Source organism: Nilaparvata lugens, chromosome 8 (genome assembly GCF_014356525.2).
Source record: "Nilaparvata lugens isolate BPH chromosome 8, ASM1435652v1, whole genome shotgun sequence".
Classification (NCBI taxonomy): Eukaryota; Metazoa; Arthropoda; class Insecta; order Hemiptera; family Delphacidae; genus Nilaparvata; species Nilaparvata lugens.
Genome location: NC_052511.1, coordinates 47,191,039 through 47,217,322, shown reverse-complemented (window position 1 = coordinate 47,217,322; position 26,284 = coordinate 47,191,039). Strand labels below are relative to the sequence as shown.

At 36.4% G+C, this 26,284-nt stretch overlaps 2 protein-coding genes across 6 annotated transcripts in view; one reads left to right on the top strand and one right to left on the bottom strand.

Annotated features, from left to right (window-relative positions):
- The window catches only part of LOC111054534 (histone-binding protein N1/N2), a 103,753-nt gene that overhangs the window by 48,073 nt on the left and 29,396 nt on the right, over window positions 1–26,284 (bottom strand).
- Window positions 1–26,284, top strand: part of LOC111054535 — a 91,367-nt gene that overhangs the window by 41,535 nt on the left and 23,548 nt on the right. For all 5 annotated transcript variants that reach the window (XM_039434955.1, XM_039434957.1, XM_039434954.1 and 2 more), the window contains exon 6: window positions 9,673–9,789. In XM_039434955.1, the coding sequence (XP_039290889.1) occupies window positions 9,673–9,789 (117 nt within the window). The remainder of the gene's footprint in view (window positions 1–9,672; window positions 9,790–26,284) is intronic.

Sequence of the window (26,284 nt, the reverse complement as noted above, 5' to 3'; positions counted from 1 at the left end):
AAATTTCCCATTTTTCGATCGAATTCGACTTATGATGCATGATTTTGGACCGCCTTGACGAGCCGAGAACAATAAAGCGATGAAATCTGAGCATTGTGTCAGAAGTTATAAGTGTTTGAAATTTTGATCCTTGAGGTGTCCCTAAGCGCGCCTCTACACTAGGAAATACTGAAATGAAGTGCATCTAACGGTTGATTCTGATAGAACATAATCTCATGAACTTATGTCGGAGTGATCCGTGGTCTAGTGGATAGAGTGCCTGCGTAGCAGCATAGAGATCCCTGGTTCAAACCCTCTCAATACCAAAAGTTTTTTAACCAGATCACTCCCGTGTTATCGGATGGGCACGTTAAACTGTCGGTCCCGGCTGAAGTATGACAGTTGTAAGGCCCATTGACGGCTTAAATGATATATTCAAGCGGTGGGACCTTCCCGCAAGGAACTCCCCACCAACAAAAGCCATACGAATTTACTTTGTCATTGTGCGAAATATCAATGTGAGGACAATGTAGTTGGTGATGATGGTTGAAGCTGAAAATTTGGTATTTTTCACAATACAAGGAACATTGTTGTCAGGTGTACCTGGAAATCTATATGAGAGAGAGAGAGCGCTCTACCTGATCTCAGATTGTAGAGCACAAAATTACGCCCAGAGGGATTTTGAATAATACATCTAAATGGTAACAATCGGAAGATATTGTTGATCAAAAACTAGAATTCATCAAAATTGATTTTTTCTTCAAATTTCACTCATTTTTGAAAAATCATAACTCAGTACTCATTGGAGATAGAGAGTTCCGAATGATCTGATTTTATTCAGAATTCTATAATCTAAGAAAAAAGAAAGCAAATTTTTCTGTCCGATTACGAAATTTGGCAGAAATAGCTGAAAACTGGAAAATGAGCCGAAAATCCGAGGTTTTTGGGCCATTCTGTAACTAGCACAATGAAATTTTGCATGAAGAAATCGGTTCTGGACTTCTCTTATGTACCCAAATAATATATTAAAAAAACAGAACTACAATATAAATTGAATATACCAATGTATATAGTGACTGGACTATGAAGATTATTCCACTAAACGAAATCCCTTCCAATGCAATGCAAAAAGCTGGGAGAAAGAAGAGCTTGCACTCAATTTGGTTCGGCTAAATTAATAGTGGCTCGATTTCTGTGAAAATGGAACAGCGCAATGCAAGTGGAATGGAAAATTGGAACAGAAATGGAATGAGGAATTGAGAATGAATGTATGCATGTGTGAAATAGAAAGAGACAAAGAAGCTATAGTGAGGTCAACGTTATAATAGCAGAGGAGAAAGATAGAAGAACAACATTGACGATTCACTGCCTTGCCACTGGCTTCTATAGAGGATATCTGATACCGGTATATCTGATGTAATATTATTCGTTCATTCTTAATTAAAATAATCAATATTATATTCTATTCGCCTGAAGAATATATTATTTTTCAATGATTAAACAATACATTTTCATAATAATTTAGATTGAATGAAAAAGACTAAGAAATTGTCAAAAACCACAGATTTATTGATATTTAGAAAGACCGGTATCGGTTATTACATCATTGTCAATCTCTGATAGAGTTTATCAGAGATTGACAATGGTGTAATAACCGAAACCGGTCTTTCTAAGTATCAATAAATCTGTAGTTTATGACAATTTCTTAGACTCTTTTCATCCAATATGAATAATTACCACAATATCAACTTCTCAACTACACAAAAAGTGAAAATTTAGATTGATATCTTTTAAAGTAACTCAACCTATTTTGGACTATGTGTAACCTTATCTAAATTTGGGAGAGGAATAGCACAAGGTTACCTTATTTTTTCTCTCCCTATCATTTTGATGATTTACTTATTGTATGAATCAATAGAGAATAAAGAATTCATTATAAAGACAGAGTTAACTATATTTCTACAACGTTGAAAACCGATCAGACAACGTTGTGGAGGTGGAAAGGGATAGCGCTATCTGTTTTCTGGAATGATAGACAAGGATAGCAATACCATTGCTATAATCAAACACTGCCATTATAACGTGGACCTCAACTTTAAACTGTCAAAATTCCTTACAAATGACATCACAGTTGAGGGGAATGTTGAGTTTCTGCATGTTAATAACAAAGGCAGATCTTTGAATATTCTAGAGGCTTTAGAAATAACAAGAGTAATTAAAGAAAATTCCCAGTATAGTTTAAATGACCAGATTCATTTCAACCAATACAACACTACGAATTTAGTTTTATCATAACATTGTAAGCATACATTAGTCAATAGTTTTTCCATTTACATATTTGTTTTATTATATCTTTCACTCTTGTTTTCTTGGTTCCTATTTTGTACTGAATGTAAATTTTGTTATCATGGCGAGTCTGTTGCTTAAGCGGCCATTTTGTGACACCGTTGAGTGGGAGGAGACTGTCTAGCTGGGCCAATGGCAGGCGTTCATGCCCTTGACCAATAGCAGTACTCGCCTACTACTATAAATTCGGCTGCTCTTGATTTAGTGTTCGTTTATCAGAGATTGACAATGGTGTAATAAACGAACCGTTCTTTCTAAGTATCAATAAATAATAAACTCTATCAGAGATTGACAATAGTGTAATAACCGGAACGGGTTCAAGTATCAATAAATCTGTGGTTTTTTGACAATTTCTTAGTCTTTTTCATTCAATATGAATAATTACCACAATATCAACTTCTCAACTACCGGTACACAAAAAGTGAAATTCATTATTCATTCATTAATTCTGATAGTTCCCAGTGAATTCGTTATGTGAGTAGTGTCATTGAATAAAACTTGTTTTGCTTTGGATTTCACTACAATAACAATAGTCTCAAATCAATTGACATCTCTATATCGATGTTGACATCAATATATCTTCACACTGCATCTCTGTTGAATATTTCATTGGTCTATCAACTCGGCACACAACAATGCATACCAACCACATACACTCCAGGGCAGAATTAATATTGTCATAGAAAATTTATTGGCAACTTCCCTCCCTCCTAGACCCCCTGACCCCTCTTCAAACCCCCTGAACCCTTTTTAGACCCCCTAAATCCTCCCTATAGTGAGGTCCACGTTATAATGGCAGTGTTTGATTGCCAATGGTATTGCTATCCTTGTCTATCATTCAACAAAGCGGATATCTCTTTCTCGCTTTGCTCTGTTTGCCAGATCGTCTCTTAACAATGTAGGATTAATAAACTAGTAGTTCTGTGAACAGTAGACCTCACGCAGTATTCTCATCCACAAGAACCTGATTGAAACTATAGACCTTATGGAAATACAGCAATAGACTGGCTTCTCCACATATCTGTGTAATCACTTGTCAGCTGATTTATGATGAATAATTCTTTAGTCTGATTTTTACTCTTATATGCCGTATAAAGGAGGCTCCTTTTCCTTTTATATTATCCTTGAGATGCAAAATTTCCAAAAAACCTTGTATATACGTCGACGCGCAAATAATATCGGGGACCGAGCTTTGCTTTGGAGTACAAAAGCATGAAAAACTTATTACAAAAGAAGAAATTATAATAATATGCATAGTTAATACAGAAATGTTCCATCTAATCACAGTAAATTGAGATTAATTCCTGAGGAATGCAAAATTTCCCTCACAAATGCCCAGTTGCACAAGAGCCGGTTGAATTTTAATCCTGATTAACTTCACGTGAACCAAATCAGAGAAGACCATTATTCAAAAAGATGGATCCAATAGAATTAATCAGGATTGAAAATAACCCGGCTTTTTTGCAACCGGCACTAAGTACCTGATTGAATGATTACAAAAGTTCAACAGCTGAGTCATAATTTTGACACAGTCCCACACAGATGAACTCGCTCACTCACTTCCATCATCAACAGACGACGAAATTATTATTATCAGCTGTTATATTATATAATCAAGGATGAATAATAATTATCCTTTAATGTCTTTCAGCGAGTTTTCCCAGGATGAGACCTAGTGCAATCGAATCTTTATATTATAAACCTACTATGTTCTGAATTTCGTGAGAATCGTTAGAGCCGTTTTCGAGATCCGGAAAAATACAAACATATAACAGAAATTGCTCGTTAATAGTATAGGATAATTGATTATTTTAGACGAGAATGAACAGTTAATATTACATCAATAAACTGTATCAGCTACCGTCTATAGAAGGCATTGACAAGACTGAGGATCGGCAGCTTTGTTCTCCTATCTTTCTCCACTGCCATGTAACATGGATCTCTCTAAAAACAAAACGATCCAATAGTGAGGTCCACGTTGTAATGGCAGTGGAGAAAGATAGGAGAACAACGTTGCCGATCCGCTGTCATGTCAATGCCTTCTATAGACGGAAATATAATTTATAGAAAACAGAGGATCGGCTACGTTGTTCTCCTATCTTTCTCCACTGATAACTGTAAATTTATGTAGATGCATAACAATATAATTATTATCTATAGTTATTATGTTACAAATTGCTTTTCATATCATATACAGTTCAATAATTATTTTATTAGTCTATATTATGTGAATTCATCTATAATTTTTCTGTATTGTAAGCTATTGTATATAAGTGTATAAGCCAGTATATATTGTAATCTACATAAATAAAGTACTCAATCAATCAATCAATCCACTGCCATTATAACGTGGAACTCACTATAGCACCCCCTTCTAGACCTCCTGAGCCCCCTGGACACCCAGAATCCCTCTAGACCACTGTAGATTCCCTAAAACCTTTCTAGACCAACTTTAACCCCTCCTGGACCCTTTAGACCCCCTGACCCCTCTTCAAACCCCCTGAACCCTTTTTAGACCCCCTAAATCTCCCTATAGTGAGGTCCACGTTATAATGGCAGTGTTTGATTGCCAATGGTATTGCTATCCTTGTCTATCATTCAACAAAGCGGATATCTCTTTCTCGCTTTGCTCTGTTTGCCAGATCGTCTCTTAACAATGTAGGATTAATAAACTAGTAGTTCTGTGAACAGTAGACCTCACGCAGTATTCTCATCCACAAGAACCTGATTGAAACTATAGACCTTATGGAAATACAGCAATAGACTGGCTTCTCCACATATCTGTGTAATCACTTGTCAGCTGATTTATGATGAATAATTCTTTAGTCTGATTTTTACTCTTATATTGCCGTATAAAGGAGGCTCCTTTTCCTTTTATATTATCCTTGAGATGCAAAATTTCCAAAAACCTTGTATATACGTCGACGCGCAAATAATATCGGGGACCGAGCTTTGCTTTGGAGTACAAAAGCATGAAAAACTTATTACAAAAGAAGAAATTATAATAATATGCATAGTTAATACAGAAATGTTCCATCTAATCACAGTAAATTGAGATTAATTCCCTGAGGAATGCAAAAATTTCCCTCACAAATGCCCAGTTGCACAAGAGCCGGTTGAATTTTAATCCTGATTAACTTCACGTGAACCAAATCAGAGAAGACCATTATTCAAAAAGATGAATCCAATAGAATTAATCAGGATTGAAAATAACCCGGCATTTTTGCAACCGGCACTAAGTACCTGATTGAATGATTACAAAAGTTCAACAGCTGAGTCATAATTTTGACACAGTCCCACACAGATGAACTCGCTCACTCACTTCCATCATCAACAGACGACGAAATTATTATTATCAGCTGTTATATTATATAATCAAGGATGAATAATAATTATCCTTTTAATGTCTTTCAGCGAGTTTTCCCAGGGATGAGACCTAGTGCAATCGAATCTTTATATTATAAACCTACTATGTTCTGAATTTCGTGAGAATCGTTAGAGCCGTTTTCGAGATCCGGAAAAATACAAACATATAAACAGAAATTGCTCGTTTAATAGTATAGGATAATTGATTATTTTAGACGAGAATGAACAGTTAATATTACATCAATAAACCTGTATCAGCTACCGTCTATAGAAGGCATTGACAAGACTGAGGATCGGCAGCTTTGTTCTCCTATCTTTCTCCACTGCCATTGTAACATGGATCTCTCTAAAACAAAACGATCCAATAGTGAGGTCCACGTTGTAATGGCAGTGGAGAAAGATAGGAGAACAACGTTGCCGATCCGCTGTCATGTCAATGCCTTCTATAGACGGAAATATAATTTATAGAAAACAGAGGATCGGCTACGTTGTTCTCCTATCTTTCTCCACTGATAACTGTAAATTTATGTAGATGCATAACAATATAATTATTATCTATAGTTATTATGTTACAAATTGCTTTTTCATATCATATACAGTTCAATAATTATTTTATTAGTCTATATTATGTGAATTCATCTATAATTTTTCTGTATTGTAAGCTATTGTATATAAGTGTATAAGCCAGTATATATTGTAATCTACATAAATAAAGTACTCAATCAATCAATCAATCCACTGCCATTATAACGTGGAACTCACTATAGCACCCCCTTCTAGACCTCCTGAGCCCCCCTGGACACCCAGAATCCCCTCTAGACCACTGTAGATTCCCTAAAACCTTTCTAGACCAACTTTAACCCCTCCTGGACCCTTTAAACCTCTGTACCCCCTCTAGACCAACTTTAAACCCCCCTGGACCCCATAACATCCCCCCAAGTACCGATAGCTACCCATTACAAATCAACCACAAACCAACAATCCTGAAATTATTCACTTCTGTCAGTATTCCTCATAAACATCATCAATAATTCCCATTAAACCTATGCTGACAGATTGTGGTGAAACCAAAGATGGACAGTTCACAAATTATTCAGAAATACATCAACAGTCAATCTGACCAATGACCCATTTACAAGCTATAGGCTTTGGTTGATATATATATTTAGAAATCTATGTAGGCTGATATATGTGCACAGAATATACAATGCATGGTATAGGCATTGGTTCACAATGTGTACAGTCAGAGTCCTATAGCTTTGCCTATCGCCGGAGGGCCACCGGACTACAATACTACCCGTTCAAAAATATCCAACATTATTGAAAATGTATCTTTCCATAAGCAACAGAGGCTCTTTCGTATCTTCTCAAAAGCAACGTGTTACATCCAAAAAGATACACATGGATCTCTAATGTATCTTTCCATAAGCAACAGAAGCTCTTATGTATCTTCTCAAAAGCAACTTGTTGCATCCGGAAAATACACAATGAGCTTAAATGTATCTTTACGTAAACAACAGATGCTCTTATGTATCTTCTCACAAGAAACGTGTCGTATCCGAAAAGATACACAAGGAGCTTTAATGTATCTTTACATAAGCAACAGATGCTCTTTTGTATCTTCTCACAAGCAACATGTTGCATACCTAAAGATACACAAGGAGCTTTAATGAATCTTTACATAAGCAACAGATGCTCTTTTGTATCTTCACAAAAGCAACGTGTTGCATCCGAAAAGATACACAAGGAGCTTTGATATATCTTTACATAAGTAACAGATGCTCTTTTGTATCTTCTCACAAGCAACGTGATGTATTCGAAAAGATACACCAGGATCTCGTCTGTATCTTTACATCAGTAACAGATAGATGATCTTTTGTATCTTCTCAAAAGCAACTTGTTGCATCCGGGAAGATACACAAAGAGCTTTAATGTATCTTTCCATAAGCAACAGATGCTCTTTTGTATCTTCTCACAAGCAGCTTGTTGCATCCGAAAAAATACACAATGAGCTTTAATGTATCTTTCCATAAGCAACAGAGGCTCTTTTGTATCTTCTCAAAAGCAACTTGTTACATCCGAAAAGATACACAATGAGCTTTAATGTATCTTTCCATAAGCAACAGAGGCTCTTTTGTATCTTCTCACAAGCAACATGTTGCATACCTAAAGATACACAAAGAGCTTTATGGTATCTTTCTATAAGCAACAGATGCTCTTTTGTATCTTCTCACAAGCAGCTTGTAGCATCCGAAAAGATACACAAGGAGCTTTAATGCATCTTTACATTAGCAATAGATGCTTTTTTGTATCTTCTCAAAAGCAACGGAATGCATCAGAAAAGATACACAAGGATCTCGAATGTATCTTACCATAAGCAACAGATGCTCTTTTGTATCTTGTCACAAGCAACTTGTTGCATCCGAAAAGATACAAAAGGAGCTTTAATGTATCTTTCCTTGAGCAACAGATGATCTTTTGAAACGTGTTGCATCCGGGAAGTTACACAAAGAGCTTTAATGTATCTTTCCATAAGCAACAGATGTTCTTTTGTATCTTCTCAAAAGCAACGTGTTGCATCCGAAACTATACACAAGGAGCTTTATAGAGTTACGTCCTTTTAGCACAACATAGATTCAGCTGACATTCGTTCAACATACTCTTTCCATTTTCCATTGCTGGTGATACGTTGCAACTCTCTCATTAATGAAGAATCTCTGTGTGTAGGGGGCTTCCTCCATCTAGGGATCTAGGGTCTCTGAAGTCTAATGTTTTTGCAATAGAGCATGTTGAACGAATGTCAGCTGATAGGATGTGTTGTGCTAAAGGGATGAACTCTAAAAAGCTCCTTGCGTATCTTATCGGATGCAACACTTTGCTTTCGAGAAGATACAAAAGAACATCTGTTGCTTATGGATGGATACATTTTCGTTCCTTGTGTATCTTTTCGGATACGACACGTTGGTTTTGAGAAGATACAAAAAAGCATCTGTTGCTTATGGAAAGAGGCATTGAAGCTCCTTGTGTATCTTTTCGGATACGACACGTTGATTTTGATAAGATACAAAAGAGCATCTTCTGCTTATGGAAGGATACATTAAATCTCCTTGTGTATATTTTCGGATGCAACACGTTGACACGTGACAATGACAGGAGGTTGCTAATAATGTTTTTCATGAAAAGTGGATTCAATGTTATGGCGGCTTGTTATGCCTATGCAGAATGTTTATGCTCCGATCTCATACTAAAACGAAAACAAGAGTTAACTAAGCTGTGATGTCTCCTGCCGGTTCGGTAGGTCTAGAAACTATTCATCTATGTAACAGGGAAATATCGTGTTGAAAAGGGAAGAAGAAATAGGTGCAATCAAGTGAGAAGTTTTCTTCAATTAATAAATACAGTATGATTTGGAGCGGCTCAAACGTTTCAAGGTTCACTGCTGACAAATCTTGTCCTCTATCGATAGCATTCCAACGATACCATTCATTCAATACAGCACATTTTAGAGCGGCACAATTTATATTCAATTTATATCAAAATTAGAGGTCTTATCAAAAATCGTTACACATACGTTTCTACGCCTTGTTTCAAAGAACTTGTATACCAAATTTCATCCAAATCGGACAATAACTGCGACTGTAACTGCGGTACAAACAAACAAACAAACAGACAAAAGCCGATCGAGTCGAAACTTAGACCTCAGCTTCGCTTCGGTCAATGATTATATTCATTCATTTATTTTTTTATTCACAATCACAAATCATAATTAAGATATGATTGGAGGAAGACAACAAGTATAGCCCAAAACTGTCTTCTCCCAATTTTTTACTAATAAAAATTTCAAAAAAGAATGAGGTTAGATTTCACTTTTCACTTTAAAAAGTACAATTGATATCATAAGATATTTTGTTGATTATTTGCCAGTTCTTTCCTAATTATATTATTGATGTTATGAGATATATTCTTTGGATTATTTTACAGAAGAACAGATCAGACTGTTATCGACGGTTGGTTTCAACCAACGAGAATGCCTCAACTACCTACCGCCTCTTTTTCAAAGAACTGAGGAACTGGAAACACGACCAGATTGGCAGCACAGTGAGTAAAAATAACTCAATTTTTTTTTCAAAAAAACTTTGTGAAAATTCATCTTAAGAGAGCATGCCTTCAGTGATATCATTGCTGACAATCCAACTTGATTACAAGAATTAATAATCAAGCGCTTTGTAAATATCCATATTAAAATGCATGTTTACTTTTGAGTTAGCTATGACAGTGTTCCACATAACGTTGATGAATTGCTCAAAAATTGACACATTAAACCTACACCTGATGTAAAATATAACAGGCTCGTTTAATAGTATAGGATAATTGATTATTTTAGACGAGAATGAACAGTTAATATTACATCAATAAACCTGTATCAGCTACCGTCTATAGAAGGCAGTGGCAAGGCAGAGAATCGGCAACTTTGTTCTCCTATCTTTCTCCACTGCCATTGTAACATGGACCTCTCTAAAACAAAACGATCCTATAGTGAGGTCCACGTTAAAATGGCAGTGAAGAAAGATAGGAGAACAACGTTGCCGAACCTCTGTCTTGTCAATGCCTTCTATAGACGGTCGCTGACACAGATTTATTGATGTAATATTAACTATTCAATATCGGGGACCGAGCTTCGCTCTGGAGTACCTGATTGAATGATTACAAAAGTTCAACAGTTGAGTCATAATTTTGACACAGTCCCACACACATGAACTCGTTCACTCACTTCCATCACCAGCAGACGACAAAATAACTATTATCATCTGTTTTTCCAATAGTGAATAATAATTATCCTTTTAATGTCCTTCAGCGAGTTTTCTCAGGGATGAGACCTAGTGCAATCGAATATTTATATTATAGACCTACTATGTTCTGAATTTCGTGAGAATCGTTAGAGCCGTTTTCGAGATTCGGTGAAATACAAACATATAAACATCCAAACATCTGAACATATAAACAGAAGTTGCTCGTTTAATAGTATAGGAAAGTACAAGTTTTCAGAATGGTTTTGGTTTTATAGTTAGTTCGGTTTATGTCATTTGCTTTCATGTGTATGATAAAAATTCATTAATCAATTTCAAGTTAGTTGCTCGAAGTAGTAGTCCTGGTGAGAACTACATATCTTATTAATATTTAAACCATTATTATATTAAGCAAGAAATAATATTTTTCAATAATTTCATAATAAATTTTCATAATTAGATGAAATATTTTGTTACTTAATTTTTAATTCTACACTGCTAAAAGACGATCTGGCAACAGAGCAAAGCGAGAAAGAGATAGCGCTATCCCTTTCTTAATGGCAGCATTTGATTAACATTGGTATTGCTATCCTTGTCTATCATTCGACACAGCAGATAGCTCCACCCCTTTCCACCACCACAACGTTTGCCAGACAGCGATAGAGTATCGGCAACGCTGTTCTACCATCTTTCTCCACTACCATTATGAGGTGGACCCCATTATATTAGTGCAAAACTATCCAACTCTGCATTCTATCACTGTTTAAGAATAGAAGAAAATGACGTTCACTGGTAAAAAAGAAAGATATAGGGCCGGTTTCCGAGCTCGGGATTTAGCTAAGTCCTAGACTTTAAACAGCTGGAGTCAGAAAATAGGCTTTCCAAAACGGGGCGTAGTCGCAGTCATTGTCATAGTCACGTTTGAATTAAATTTCGAAAAACTAGAAAATTGAACGCAAAATAAAATAAAGAGAAAATAGTTTAAAGTTTCAGCTATTTTGAATTATTTGAGAATGTCTAATTTCGTCAAGGAAAAACGTTTCCAATTATAGAAATGAGAAAATAAAAACTACGACTACTGTTATAAAAGCTGCGACTACGCCCCGTTTTGGAAAGCCAATTTTGTGACTCCAGCTGTTTAAAGTCTAGGACTTAGCCCAATCCCGAGCTCGGAAACCGGCCCATAATGAACGATATAATCAAGAAAGTGGAAAAAGGAAGGAAATACCTAGAAAAGGAGAAACGTTTCAAGGAAACTAGAGTTTGAAACGATTGAATTGTTCCAATAATCAGAAGTATAGTGAGGTCTTAAACTAGTATAGATTTTTCACTGGGAAAAAAGAAAGATATAACGAACAATATAAGCGGGAAAGAGAGAAAAAGTGAAGGAAGAATCAGAAAAGAAGGGAAGTTTCAAGGAAACTAGAGTTTGAAACGATTGAATTGTTCCAGTAATCAGACGTATAGTGAGGTCTAAAACTAAAGTGCGAGATAAATTACTTTTAACATGAAGAGGAGAAAACCATTTCTCCCTCCACAGTTTGTAGCATAGTCACAGACGGACATCCTGCGCACAATTAGATGCGCCGTTTCATTTCGCTTCAGGTTCTTGTGATGAACACATCTCCGTAACATACACAAACATATCACTTTGGAACATTGCCAGTGGAGGGGAGCGAAGCGTTACAAAGCTCTTTCACACAGTCACAAAAGAAGGAGAATGCTGCTAGGTAGTGGGAGAGATTAGTGGAGGATAGAGCGGACCTCTCCGTCTTTGAGAAAGAGCCATATTAAAAGTAATTTATCTCGCACTTGTTCCATAGTGAGGTGTAGTGAGGTCAGAAATTATTATTATTTTTAAATGGAAGTTAAAAACGATTAAATTGTTCAAGTAATCAGAAGTATGGTCCACGTTATAATTGCAGTGGAGAAAGATAGGTGAGAGCGTTGCCGATTCTCTGCCTTGCCACTGCCTTATATGGTGGAGAGCTGATACGGGTAAATATGATGTAATATCGACTGTCATTGGCCGAGCGACTAGACACACCCAAGTATCTTCCATCTCATTACCCACGCACAAGCCTGGAGATCAAGGACTTCACCCCCACACAAATTAAATCATAACTATACACATATATACGAGATTTAGCATGGGCCAAGATTTGAATATTCATTTTCTATAAAATACACCATGCACATATATTATTATAAAAAATGGTTCACTGTATAAGTTGAACAAATACGGATGTTCCTCTGAATATTCTACAAATATCAGAAGAAAAATTCTCTGTACGTAGTATTATACAAAATACACTATGTATAGACAAAATACAAAATACGTATATAGTCACACATGAGGATCTATGCATATTATTATGTTCACTATTATATACAGTTCTACAGATACGGTTCCACACACAATATGTACAATATTACATATATGTACGATACAATATTCGATGTATCAGCTACACCAAATATCAGCTCGTTATTTTTTATCGTCTATCAAATCCCTTCCCCTCGCAACCCTTTACTATCTACCTACCCACCTCCTCTACACGCCACTGATATCATAACGATATCTTTCACCTTCCACCCGATTCTAAAAAGCCGCCCCCATGAAAGCGTTTTTCCCCCACACCCCAAACTACCTCTGCCCCCTAAAATGTATCAGGTTATAACTCTCCTAGGGTTCCCCTCCACTCTAGGGTACCTTCCATCCAAAATCCCCTTCTTAAACAGGGGGTGTTTAAGGTATTACACATTAGGTATCTCAGTAGGGGAGAAGGTACCTCTACCCCCTGAAATACATGTCTATAATGAGGTCCACGTAATAATGGCAGTAGAGTAAGATAGGAGTATAGAGTTGCCAATTCTCTGCCTTGCCATTACCTTATACAGAGGATACTGGTATATATTATGTAATATCAACTGTTCATCCTTGTTAAAAATGATCAAATATATTTTATTCGTCAAGAAGATATATTTCTCAATGATTAAATTTTCAATTTCACAACACATAAAAGTAAAATGAGAAAAAACAATTACGATCTACGATCTCTCAACCTCGCGAGAATTCTTGAAGGGAAAAGTACCGGAAATGCGTTGAAAATTGGGAGGTGAGGCCAGTGGAAGCTTGTAGAAGGAGCGGGACTAGATGGAATCAAGTTTGAAAGAAGGCATTCTCAGAGAGGGTGAAGGCATACTGGGAGGAGAAAAAACGGAGAGTACCCAGAAATGTAGTTCATAGACGTACTTAGCAACTTCCATTATGGGAGCTGGACGCAAATAATAATAAAACAATTACAATAAATATATAGCACAATAAAAAATAAGACACAATTGCAAAAGGATGTGGTGTGCTTGAAAAAAGAGGGGAATGGATTTTCATAATTGGAATTAACTAGTAGTTCTGTGAACAGTAGACCTCACGCACTATTCTCATCCACAAGTACCTGATTGAAACTATAGACCTTATGGAAATACAACAATAGACTGGCTTCTCCACACAGCTGTGTAATCACTTGTCAGCTGATTTATGATGAATAATCTATAGTTGACTAGCCGTCAGGCTCGCTTCGCTCGCCATATCCGTCTAGCCAGGGGCCCCCTGGACCCCCGAATGGATCGTCCATGATTATTACTCGCTTCGCTCGCCTGCATTTTTCATTTGAGCATTTTTATCATATGTTAGGACAATCCAGTCGGGGGTCCAGACTAAACGTCTGGCTAAACGGATATGGCGAGCGAAGCGAGCCTGACGGCTAGTAATAAATATTCCAGGATTGAAGTAGCCGTGCCAATCAATTTTCCGCGATAAATGCATTTAAATCTTCAACTTGGTTCCAACCTAACAAAGTCAACTCAACTTAATGCCAACCTGACAAAATTATTAATTTAGTTGCCAGTTAACAACTGTTTCGAAGTGGTACTCTATCTAGATTATAGTTTATAGTAACATATGAGTGGAAATTTCAATTATAATTAAGAGATTGGGAGAAGAAGAATATACATGCTAAAAGACGAACTTAAACCCTTAAAAAACCCTTAAAAACAACCTTAGAGTTAAAATATTGTCAAAAGATTTCTTAGTGCGCCTCTAAAGGGCCAATTGAACATACCTACCAAATTTGAACGTTTTTGGTCCGGTAGATTTTTAGTTATGCGAGTGAGTGAGTGAGTGAGTGAGTGAGTCAGTCAGTGAGTGAGTGCCATTTCGCTTTTATATATATATAGATTATTACTCCAATATTGGCGTATGAAGGAGGCTCCTTTTTCCTTTTATATTATCCTTGAAATGCAAAATTTCCAAAAAACTTGTATATGTTGACGTCGACGCGCAGTTAATAAAGGAACATACCTGTCAAATTTCATGAAAATCTATTACCGCGTTTCGCCGTAAATGCGCAACATAAAAACATTTAGACATTAAGAGAAATGCCAAACCGTCGACTTGAATCTTAGACCTCACTTCGCTCGGTCAAATATGTTGTCAATTAACTATATTTCCGCATTGTTAACAAAACGATCTGACAACGTTGCGGAGCTAGAAAAGGATCCCAATATCTGTTTTGTCGGATGATAGACAAGGATAGCAACACCAATTCGATCAAATACTGCCACTATAACGTGGACCTCACTACAGACCGAGGTTGGAGGGATGAGTACCTCGTCCCCCTGAAATACATCCCTAAACCGTTTTGAAGTAAAGACGCTCCCCCTACATACTTTGACACAACCATACATCACCCTAAACTTTTCTAGTGAAAATTTCTGGTACGAGATTGGATACGAAAAGAGGATAAACCGTTTATAGCTTCTGTGGAAAGCAATTTTCATTTCAGAAACCCATTTCCCCTAGATTCGTTTTGAAATATGGCCTCACTTTGCACACAAGATAAGATACGTACTGAGATATTTTTATTTCAGAACCCTTTTAGCAACCTTGATTTCATTACTTGTTACAGTATTGAACCTTGTAATAAACTATTTCATTTTTTTATGTATTAATTTATTTGATGTACTAATTACTTGACTAAATTGTAACATAGAGAAATAATAGCGTGAGTAGATATCCCATGGTATAGGGAATTAATGTCGCAACTTTTACTGTTATCTCAAGCCGATTACTGTCGATTTTTACTGTTTTGGCCGGGTGAGATTGTATGAACGGCACAATATTTGAGAGACTACCAGCGTCACACAGCTGCATGGGAAAGAACTATGTGAACTATCGGCTTGGGATAACAGTAAAAATTGCGACATAAACGCCCTATACCATGGGATATCTACTTATTCTATCGTTTCTCTATTATTGTAATTAGTCATGATAGATTAATGGAATAGACTATGTTATTAGTCAATATTAAGACTTGCTGAATTATTACATTTATATATTTTGAAAGCTTAAACTTTAGAGTTTTCAATAGCAGACAATTTTTATAGTCACAGAAATTTTCTTAAGGCTGTGCAAAGGCTAAAAATAAACTTTCTACTCGTGATATTTTTCCAAGTTTTTCGATTTGGGTATCATCAAGCTATCAAAATAAAAACGTTTTCTCGGGAAAAAATTTTTCCTCCGATCATTACTTTTTGAGATATTAGCGCCTGAAGTTTGATTTTTTAGAACAGAACATTTCAAATTCGGTAAGATATAAATCCATGAGATTTAGAGGATGGATTCTTCATGGTATTGTTGATCTAGTAAAACAAAACCTTTCTGAAAATATCAATTTTTGAAAAAGTTATTCAATTTATCAAAAATAACTCAACTAAAAGGTAGTTTTGGTTATTTTTAGTAAATTGAATAACTATCTTAAAAATTGATATTTTCAGAAAATTTTTGTTTTACTAGATTAACAATAACATGAAGAATCTATCCTCTAAATCTCATGGATTTATCTCTTACCGAATTTGAAATGTTCTGTCCCAAAAATGTAATCTTTAGAAGCTCATGTATCAAAAAGTAATGATCAGAAAAAAAAATTTTTGTTGAGAAAACTTTTTCATTTTGATAGCTTGATGATTTACAAATCGAAAAACTTTGAAAAATATCACGAGTAGAAAGTTTATTTTTAGCCTTTGCACAGCCTTAAATTTTAAGACTATGATATGGATTCGTATTCACATGGGTTAATCAGATATATTTAGATTTCAACACCCTTTTAGAAACCTTAATTTCATTACTTCTTACAATCTGGAACCTCGCAATAAAGTAATCAATTTTGAAACATCAACTTCAAAGGTTTTGAATGAAGATCATTTTTGAAGTCAATTCTACAATAATTCTAAATCACTACAATATGGAATCTCGATACATGGGTAAATCTGAGACATTTTGATTCAGTATCTTTTTAGAAACTTTGATTTCATTAGTTACAATATTGAACCTTGCAATAAACTAATTAATTTTGAAACATCAACTTCAAAGGTTTTGATTAGAGATCATTTTTGAAGTCACTTCAATTCTTCAAATACTACAATATGGAGTCACGATATTTGGGTAAATCTGAGATATCTTGATTCCAGTATCCTTTTAGAAATTTTGATTTCATTAGTAACAATATTAATATTGAACCTTGCAATAAACTAATTAAATTGAAACATCACTTCAAAGGTTTTGATTGAAGATCATTTTTGAAGTCAATTCTACAATTCTAAATACTACAATATGGAATCTCGATACATGGGTAAATCTGAGACATTCTGATTCCAGTATCTTTTTATAAATGTTGATTTCATTAGTAACAATATTAATATTGAACCTTGCAATAAACTAATTAAATTTGAAACATCAACTTCAAAGGTTTTGATTGAAGATAATTTTTGAAGACACTTCAATTCATAGATGGAAATTACTGAGATATTGCAGTTATTAAAATGCTAATGAATTAATAACTATTACTAAACGAAAATCCAAATTAAATACAGTAAATCACCCCGAAGACTTCTGCTACTGCAAATATTGACAACATGGTAAACAGCTAGATGGAAATTCGATGAGCGCTACTATTCAAAAACTATTTGTCAGCCCGGGAATCGAACCCAGTACCTCCCAATTGCCGGTCTGGAATGCTTACCCTTACACCAAACTAACCGGCAATTGGGAGGTACTGGGTTCGATTCCCGGGCTGACAAATGGTTTTTGAATAGTAGCGCTCATCGAATTTCCATCTAGTTGTTTACCATGTTGTCAATATTTGCAGTAGCAGAAGTCTTCGGGGTGAATTACAGCATTTAATTTGGATTTTCGTTTAGTAATAATTATCACTTCAATTCTTCTAATTCTACGATATGGCATAACGATACATGGGTAAATCTTATCTTGAGTAGACTTAAATCTGGAGTATTCATCTCACCTTATCTATAATATAATAAAGGAAAGAATCGGCTTATAAACGTACGGGATAGATAATTCACGAGTGACGCATCATCACGTCTCAACTACTGGACTGATTAACTTGAAATTTTGCATATAGATCTTAATTCACCAAGGATGCTTATAGGCCTATTTTGAGTCTTTTAAGATTTCAGTAGGTCAAGTTTTCAATTAGACCCTAGCAAAGCACGGGTTACCTGCTAGTATCATATAAAGTAATTTCAGATTGTATCAGTACTAAACTCAATGAAGAAATCATCATATTTCAAGTATTCGAGAGTTAATCGGTTCAAATAAGAATGATTTAAAGAGGGATGCTACAAAAGTGTACCGACAATCTGTACTGAACTGTTTTCGAATTTCTGTTGTTGACTTTGTCTTCACTGGAATTATCAAAGAGTATAAAAGAATTAATGTCTGTAAATTTTCTAACTGTACAGCCTACCACTCAAATAGCTAAATAGCTACAGAGGGTATTATTGACCGAGCGAAGTGAGGTCTAACATTCGAGTCGACGGTTTGGCATTTCTCTTAAATGTTTATATGTTGCGCATTTACGGCGAAACGCGGTAATAGACTGTCATGAAATTTGACGTGTATGTTCCTTTTTTAATTGCTCGTCGACGTATATACAAGGTTTTTGGAAATTTTGCATTTCAAGGATAATATAAAAGGAAAAATCTGGGTGTGGCGCACTCACACAACTTTCCTTGTCGTTATGAAAATTAATCACCTGACGCTAATGTTCCCGGCATCTCAAGTCTACTATTCAAAGATTTGAGCCAGCTGGTGACAGGGCAATAACGCTGGAGACACACATGAGGTCTGCTATCTCTTCATAGTGAATGATTTGATAGAATCAACAATAATTTGCAATTGAATAATCACATTTTCTCGAATTAAAAGCTTATTTTCAATTTTAGATGAAAAAGTTACTGAACATTAATTGTAGAGATTTTCATGCTCAATCTATTCCACTTTATTTTTTTTTTGTTTCAATTGTATCTGAAGCCTGATAATTGGGAATCTATCTGCATTGATGGGGCGGAGCTCCTGAAATTTTTACAGATATGGGACTTGTGGCAGTTGATATAGCTTATCGATGACTATTTTAGGTATGAATTTGATCAAATCGTTGGAGCCATTTTCGAGAAAATCGCGAAAAACCTGTTTTTGACAACATTTTCGCCATTTTAGCCGCCATCTTGAATTGCATTTGATCAAAATTGTTCGAGTCGGATCCTTATAGGAAAGGACCTTAAGTTCCAAATCTCAAGTCATTCCGTTAATTGGGAGATGAATATCGTGTACACAGACGCACATACACTCATACACACACACACACACACACACACACCACACACGCACACACGCACATACAGACCAATACCAAAAACCACTTTTTTGGACTCAGGGACCTGAAACGTAAATTTATATTGGGGTACCTTAATTTTTTCGGAAATCAATACTTTCCTTACCTATGGTAATAGGGCAAGGAAAGTAAAAAGGAGCCTCCTTATACCGCCAATATTAGAGTAAAAAGCAGACTATAGAATTATTCATTATAAATCAGCTGACAAGTGATTACACAGATGGTGTGGAGAAGCCAGTCTATTGCTGTGTTTCCATAAGGTTTATAGTTTCAATCAGGTACTACTCTTGTGGATGAGAATACTGCGAGAGATCTACTGTTCACAGAACTACTGTACATGTACTTGATGGAACAATATAGTAGACTAGTACTATAAAAACAATATAGTAGAACTTCATTCCAAAAGATCAGATTTTGATAATATAAAGGAACTAAGTAGAATATTGAGTTTAATTGAACAATGTTAAAGTTTAATTGATCAGTTGCGATCTGAAAACTCTGACACCAGACCTGAGCCACCAGGTCCTCGATATTATTGTTATTATTTTGTTAAAGTGACACATAACCTAGCTACATTTGGACTGTTGATAAATTAGAATTGGAACCGTTTATATCTAAAAATACAAACTGCAGCACAACTAACTAAGCACATGTTCATATTGAGGTATAAATGTAAATATGATTGTTGGATAATTTTCATAAAAATATAGTGATGCTCAGAACTAAGCTAAGACTAAGCACACCTGAGGAGGCGCGGCTTGGTGATACAAAGTGTCATCTTATGGAGATTGCCTTATCACACCCTTCCACGCCATGTCCGATTCAGTGTGTGTGAGTTTCTTCCATTCAAACCAATATAGCAAGAAGCACCTGGATGCAAAATGCCACATCGCCCTCCTCAGGTGTGCATCCACCTAAAGTTTGTCATGAGATGCATTAACTATTTGGCGGTACGAAGTTCGCTGGGCCAGCAAAAATAATTTTATGTATTATTATTTTTATGAATAATATTTTTGAATATATAATTCCATTTAATATTATTCATTTCATCACATCCATTTCTGTTTCTTCCTGTCAAAATTGAGTATCTTTTGTCCACATTTCTCCAAGTTTGTGTTTTTCCTAAACACTCAAACTGCGTTTACACTACACCAAAGTTATTAACAAAATGTATTTTTCCGTCCTTATAGATTCTATTAGATTGAACGGAACTGACAAACACATAATGTTCATCATGTGTATGATATAGTATATTACGCTACAAGCACAGAAAGTTAGTGTTTACGGTATGAGGATAGTATAAGCAATAAATTTCACCACTTGAACCACACCGCCTATATGCCAGAAGCTACAGAAGCTTTGCCTAGGTGACTCTGAAACGGCACATAGGCAAAATATGGTTCAAGGGGTAAAATTCATGGTTTTGTAAAAACACAAAGCACGTATTGCATCCGAAAAGATACTCGAGGAGCTACAATGTGATTCCAAGCAACAGATGCTCTTTTTAGTATATTAGCTGCAAGCACAGAAAGTGTTACAGTATGAGGATAGTTCGGGGATATCGGCAAGCCCGCCCGGGAATATGTTATCGGAATACCGTAAACACCTTCTGACAGAGTCACGTACAAGTATTTTTCGCCACACTAAGGTATAGCTGACGCCACAAAAGTTGGTGGTTTCATGGGTATTTGCGTTCCTACAGCTGATGTTGTCAAGTAGAGTTGTCATCTAGCTTGGCTTAGTGATGATTTTTTAAATCAAAGAGACACTAAATAGATGCATTGCATCAGCTGTGAGTAGGTTACACCATGGGACCCACAGCTGCCTAACTTTCTGGCATCAGCTATATAAGAATAATGAATGAATAAGAATGTTTATGAGGGAGGGGGGGAACTTTGAGGTCTCATATCTCAAGAACCAGACGTCGTAGGGTACTCAAAGTGGGCGGGAAATTTCCGATCTATCCCTCCTGAGCACAATGCACCATTATGGCGCAGTTGTCAAAACACATTTTCAAAAATTTTCAAAAAGCGGAAAGGGTACTCTTTCCGGCCTTAGCCAGAAGAAACCTGTTCTGACGTCAGACGAGAGTCGTTGCAAATAATGTCTTTCAGATCTATGTAGGACTGGAAAACAGCTGCTTTCTGGACAGTGTGGCCAAAAAGTTATGTTCAATCAAATAGAATCTATAAGGATTAAGTTATTAACATTTGTTATTAACTTTGATGTAAACATACCTTAAGACCAGAATATATCTGGTCTAAGGTGTAAACGCAGCTCAACAAATAACATTATATTATATCATACTAGCAGATAACACGTGATTTGCATGGAGCTAATAAATACTGAAACCTACAGCTGCGTTTACACCAAAGTTATTAACAAAATGTTGATAGCTCAATCCTTATAGATTCTATTAGATTGAACATAACTTATCATACACATGATGATCATATGTGTTTGCAAGTAATAGAATCTATAAGGATTAAGTTATTAAATTTTGTTATAACTTTGATGTAAGCGCAGCTTTATTACTAGTAGTTCTGTGAACAGTAGACCTCGCGATCAGTAAGTTACATTGACCTGTTATGTTTTCTCAAAAATTAATATAATTTATCGATTTAAAATGTCTAGAAAAAGTCCTAAATAAACATATTAGAGCTTTCTGTCCTATCGTACGTGACGTGTCGTCCCGGAATTGGAGTGTGAGCGCTGTTATCAGGTCTGGCTGCAACTGTCTACAACGTTGAAGGAAAGATACAATTTTCAAGATGTTCGATGTTTTTGAACGGGTAGTATAATAGTCACTAGACAGCTGATTTTGATTAAAATTCTATGTCTGATTTTTACGGTAATATTGGCGTATGAAGGAGGATCCTTTTTTATTTCCTTACCCTATTACCATAGGTAAGGAAAGTATTGCTTTCCGAAAAAAATTAAGGTACCTCAATTCCAAATTTCTGTACGTTTCAGGTCCTGAGTCCAAAAAAGTGGGTTTTGGGTATTGGTCTGTATGTGTGTGTGTGGTTTGTGTGGTGTGGGTGTGTGTGTGTGTGTGTGTGTTGTGTGTGTGTGTGGTGTGTGTGTGGGTGTGTGTGTGTGTGTGTGGTGTGTGTGTGTGTGTGTGTGTGGTGTGTGTGTGTGTGTGGTGTGTGTGTGTGTGTGTGTGTGTGTGTGTGTGTGTGTGTGGGTGTGTGTGTGGTGGTGTGTGTGTGTGTGTGTGTGTGTGTGTGGGTGTGTGTGTGTGTGTGTGTGTGTGTGTGTGTGTGTGGTGTGTGTGTGTGTGTGTGTGTGTGTGGGTGTGTGTGTGTGTGTGTGTGGGTGTGTGTGTGTGGTGTGTTGGGGTGGTGGTGTGTGTGTGTGTGTGTGGTGTGTGTGTGTGTGTGTGTGGTGTGTGTGTATGAGTGTATGTGCGTCTGGGTACACGATATCTCATCTCCCAATTATCAACGGAATGATTTTGAAATTTGGAACTCAAGGTCCTTACAATATAAGGATCCGACACGAACAATTTCGATCTAATGCAATTCAAGATGGCGGATAAATGGCCAAAAGTTGTCAAAACAGGTTTTCCGCGATTTACTCGAAACGGCTCCAACGATTTGATCAAATTCATACCAGAAAAGGATTTGATAAGATCTATCAACTGCTACAAGTCCCATATCTGTAAAAATCCAAGAGTCCACCCCACCTATGCAAAGTTTGATTTTAGATTCCCAATTATCAGGCTTCAGATACAATTAAACAAAAAATTTCGAGTGGAAAGGATTGAGCATAAAAATCTCTACAATGATGTTCAGTAACATTTTCACCTTAAATTGAGAATAAGCTCGAAGTTCGATAAAATAAGATTATTCAATTGCAAACTGTTGGCAACTGTTGATTCTATTAAATCTTCCCTATGAAAGATAGCAGACTTCGTGTGTCTGTAGCGTTATTGTTCTGTCACCAGCTGGCTTGGATCTTTGAATAGTAGACTTGAGATGCGCGGGAACACTAGCGTCAGGTGATCAATTTTCATAACTGCAGGAAAGTTGTGTGAGTGCGCCACACCAGATTTTTCCTTTATAATTATTATCCTTGAAATGCAAAATTCCAAAACCTTGTAAATACGTCAACGCGCAATTTAAAAAAGGAAATACCTGTCAAATTTCATGAAAATCTATTATTGCGTTTCGCCGTAAATGCGCAACACATAAACATTTAAACATTAAGATAAATGCCAAACCGTCGTCTTGAATCTTAGACCTCACTTCGCTCAGTCAATTATCATTGAAATGCAAAATTTTCAAAAACCTTGTATATACGTCGACGCGCAATTGAAAAGGAACATACTTGTCATATTTCATGAAAATCTTTTACCGCGTTTCGCCGTAATGCGAAACATATAAACATTAAGAGAAATGCAAAACCGTCGACTTGGATCTCAGACCTCACTTCGCGGTCAATAATGTATGCACGGATAATGATTGAAGAGCTTCTAATGTAGGCGCGTTACTTGGGAAGGGTGGGAGCTATATCAGGAATATTGTAAGGGGATGGAGAGCAGCCCTTCAACTTAATCGAAGGAATGAAGTATCTTCAGCTGCTAGTATCTGATATCCCCAGGAACCGCCCTGAATTCACCCTTACCTCTATCACGCCTAATGGCTTTTAAACAAACATTTTATGACCTACTCTTCTCTTCTTCTTCTTCTCTTCTCTTCTTCTTCTTCTCCCTCTTCTTCTTCTTCTTCTTCTTCTTCTTTTCTTCTCTTCTTCTTCTTCTTTTCTTCTTCGTCTTCTTTTTTCCCTCTTCTTCTTCTTCTTCTTCTTTTTCTCTTCTCGTTGTGGCAGTTGATTAGAGCTTATCGATGAAAATTTTGGTAAGAATTTGATCAAATCGGTTGGACCCGTTTTCGAGAAAATCGCGGAAACCTCCCTTCTTCTCCTTTTCTTGTTCTTCTTCTTCTTCATCCTCTTCTATTCTTCTACATCATTATTGGAAAATAATTGTTTTATTCCTGGTTAATTATCCTTCTGTGGGTAGTTACTGGAACATAAATATTTCTAGTCGTTGAAAGATGGAATATATTATTGTGATTCCCTACCCTTTATATTGAGTCTTTAATTGGAAACATTAAAGTACATTATGCTAACACTACGTTAAACCATAGAGGAACAATAGCATATAGTAGATATGCCATGGTATAGGGCGTTATGTCGCAACTTTACTGTTATCTCAAGCCGATAGCCCACGTAGTTCTTTCCCGTGAAGCTTTATGACGCTGGTGTCTCTCATATTGTGCCGTTCATACGCTCTTACCCGGTCAAAATGGTAAAAATCGACAATATTCGACAGTAATCAGCTTGAGATAACAGTAAAAGTTGCGACATAAACGCCCTATACCGTGGGATATCTACTTACGCTATTGTTCTCTCTGGTTTAACGCTAAACCTCGTTTTCCTGTAGATATGTTGAATTTATCATAATGTGGTTCATACGGGGTTTAAACGAACAGCTGGCATTTCTCCGTTAAACCGAGTATCTGCATAAGCCGATTAATTTGGAGCAGACCAAAGTAGCGGAAAGAATGGGAGAGAAACAGAAAGATGAGTAGAACGAGAATGAGCGATTGGCGGAGAAGAGGTAGAAGTGAGACGGAAATTACAAAATTTCATTTGTTCGAACGCGGAAAAACTAAGATGGAGGCCATTTTCCGGGGGAAATAGGCTTTTCCGGGACTGTGAGCTTTTCAGCCAGCTCGAAATTAATTCCTAATATTTCTGTTTGGCAGTCCTCCAAATTCAAGAGGCCGAAGCACAAATCCATGTTGGACAGGTAGGCTCCACGCCAGAAATGCTAATTATTCCATGCAGTCACCCCAGTATTTAATTCACCCTCCAGTATTCGTTGTGATTTGGATAATTGCTTAGTATGGGCTCTTGGTATAAGGGTATAAAAAAATCACATTAGTATAGTTAAATAATTCTATAGTCGGATTTTACTCTAATATTGGCGTATGAAGGAGGCTTCTTTTTCCTTTTATATTATGCATTCTCCTTGAAATGCAAAATTCCAAAAACTTTTATATAACTCCACGCGCAATTAAAAAGGGAACATACCTGTCAAATTTTATGAAAATCTATTACCGCGTTTCGCCGTAGATGTGCACATATGGCAATATAAAAATTTAAACATTTAAACATTAAGAGAAATGCAAACCGTCGTCTTGAATCGTAGAACTCACTCGCTCGGTCAATAAACACGATAATTTTAAAGAATTTTTTTGTATCAATAAATAAAAATAATGAGCGAAGCTCAGTGCCCCGATATTCTCTGATAAACTCAGTAGAAGTAAAAGTTGGTAACTTGATCTGAATTGATTTAACTTTGGACAGAGATGGCGAGTCTGGTTAATGAGCAGCCTATAATATGGGATATTGATTTAATCAGCGAGACAAGCTCTTCAAGCCGCGATGAGCCAAGTCTGGAAATCATGAGAGTGCATTACCCTGGGAAATCAAAAGGGGGTACATCCCTAGGCATGACATAGTCATCAATCTGCAGTTTACGACTGTTGACAGCTGCTAGACGAGAGAAAGTGAGAGAGAGGAGTGAGAGAGAGTGAGAGAGAAGAGAGAGAAAGATGTGAGAGAAAGAGAGAGAGAAAGAGTGAAAAAAGAGGGAGAGAGAGAGTGAAGAGAGTGAGAAAGAGAGAGAAGAGAGAGAGAGGAGAAGTTAGAGAGAGAGAGGAAAGAGAGAGAGAGAGCTGGAGAGGAGAGAGAGAGAGGAAAGAGAGGAAAGAGAGAGAGAGAGAGAGGAGAGAGAGCGGGAGAGAGATAGTGAGAACGAGTGTGAGAGAGAGAGAATGAGAGAGAGTGGAGAGAGAGAACGAGAGAGAGTAAGAGAGAGAAAGAGAGAGTGAGAGAGAGAGAAAGAGTGAGAGGAAAGAGTGAGAAAGAGAGAGTGGGGGACAGAGATTAGATATATTTTATTATGTATGTTACAATATTTACTGGCTTATACACTAATTTATATTAAATGACGATAATGCTGGTTATTTCACAAGTATA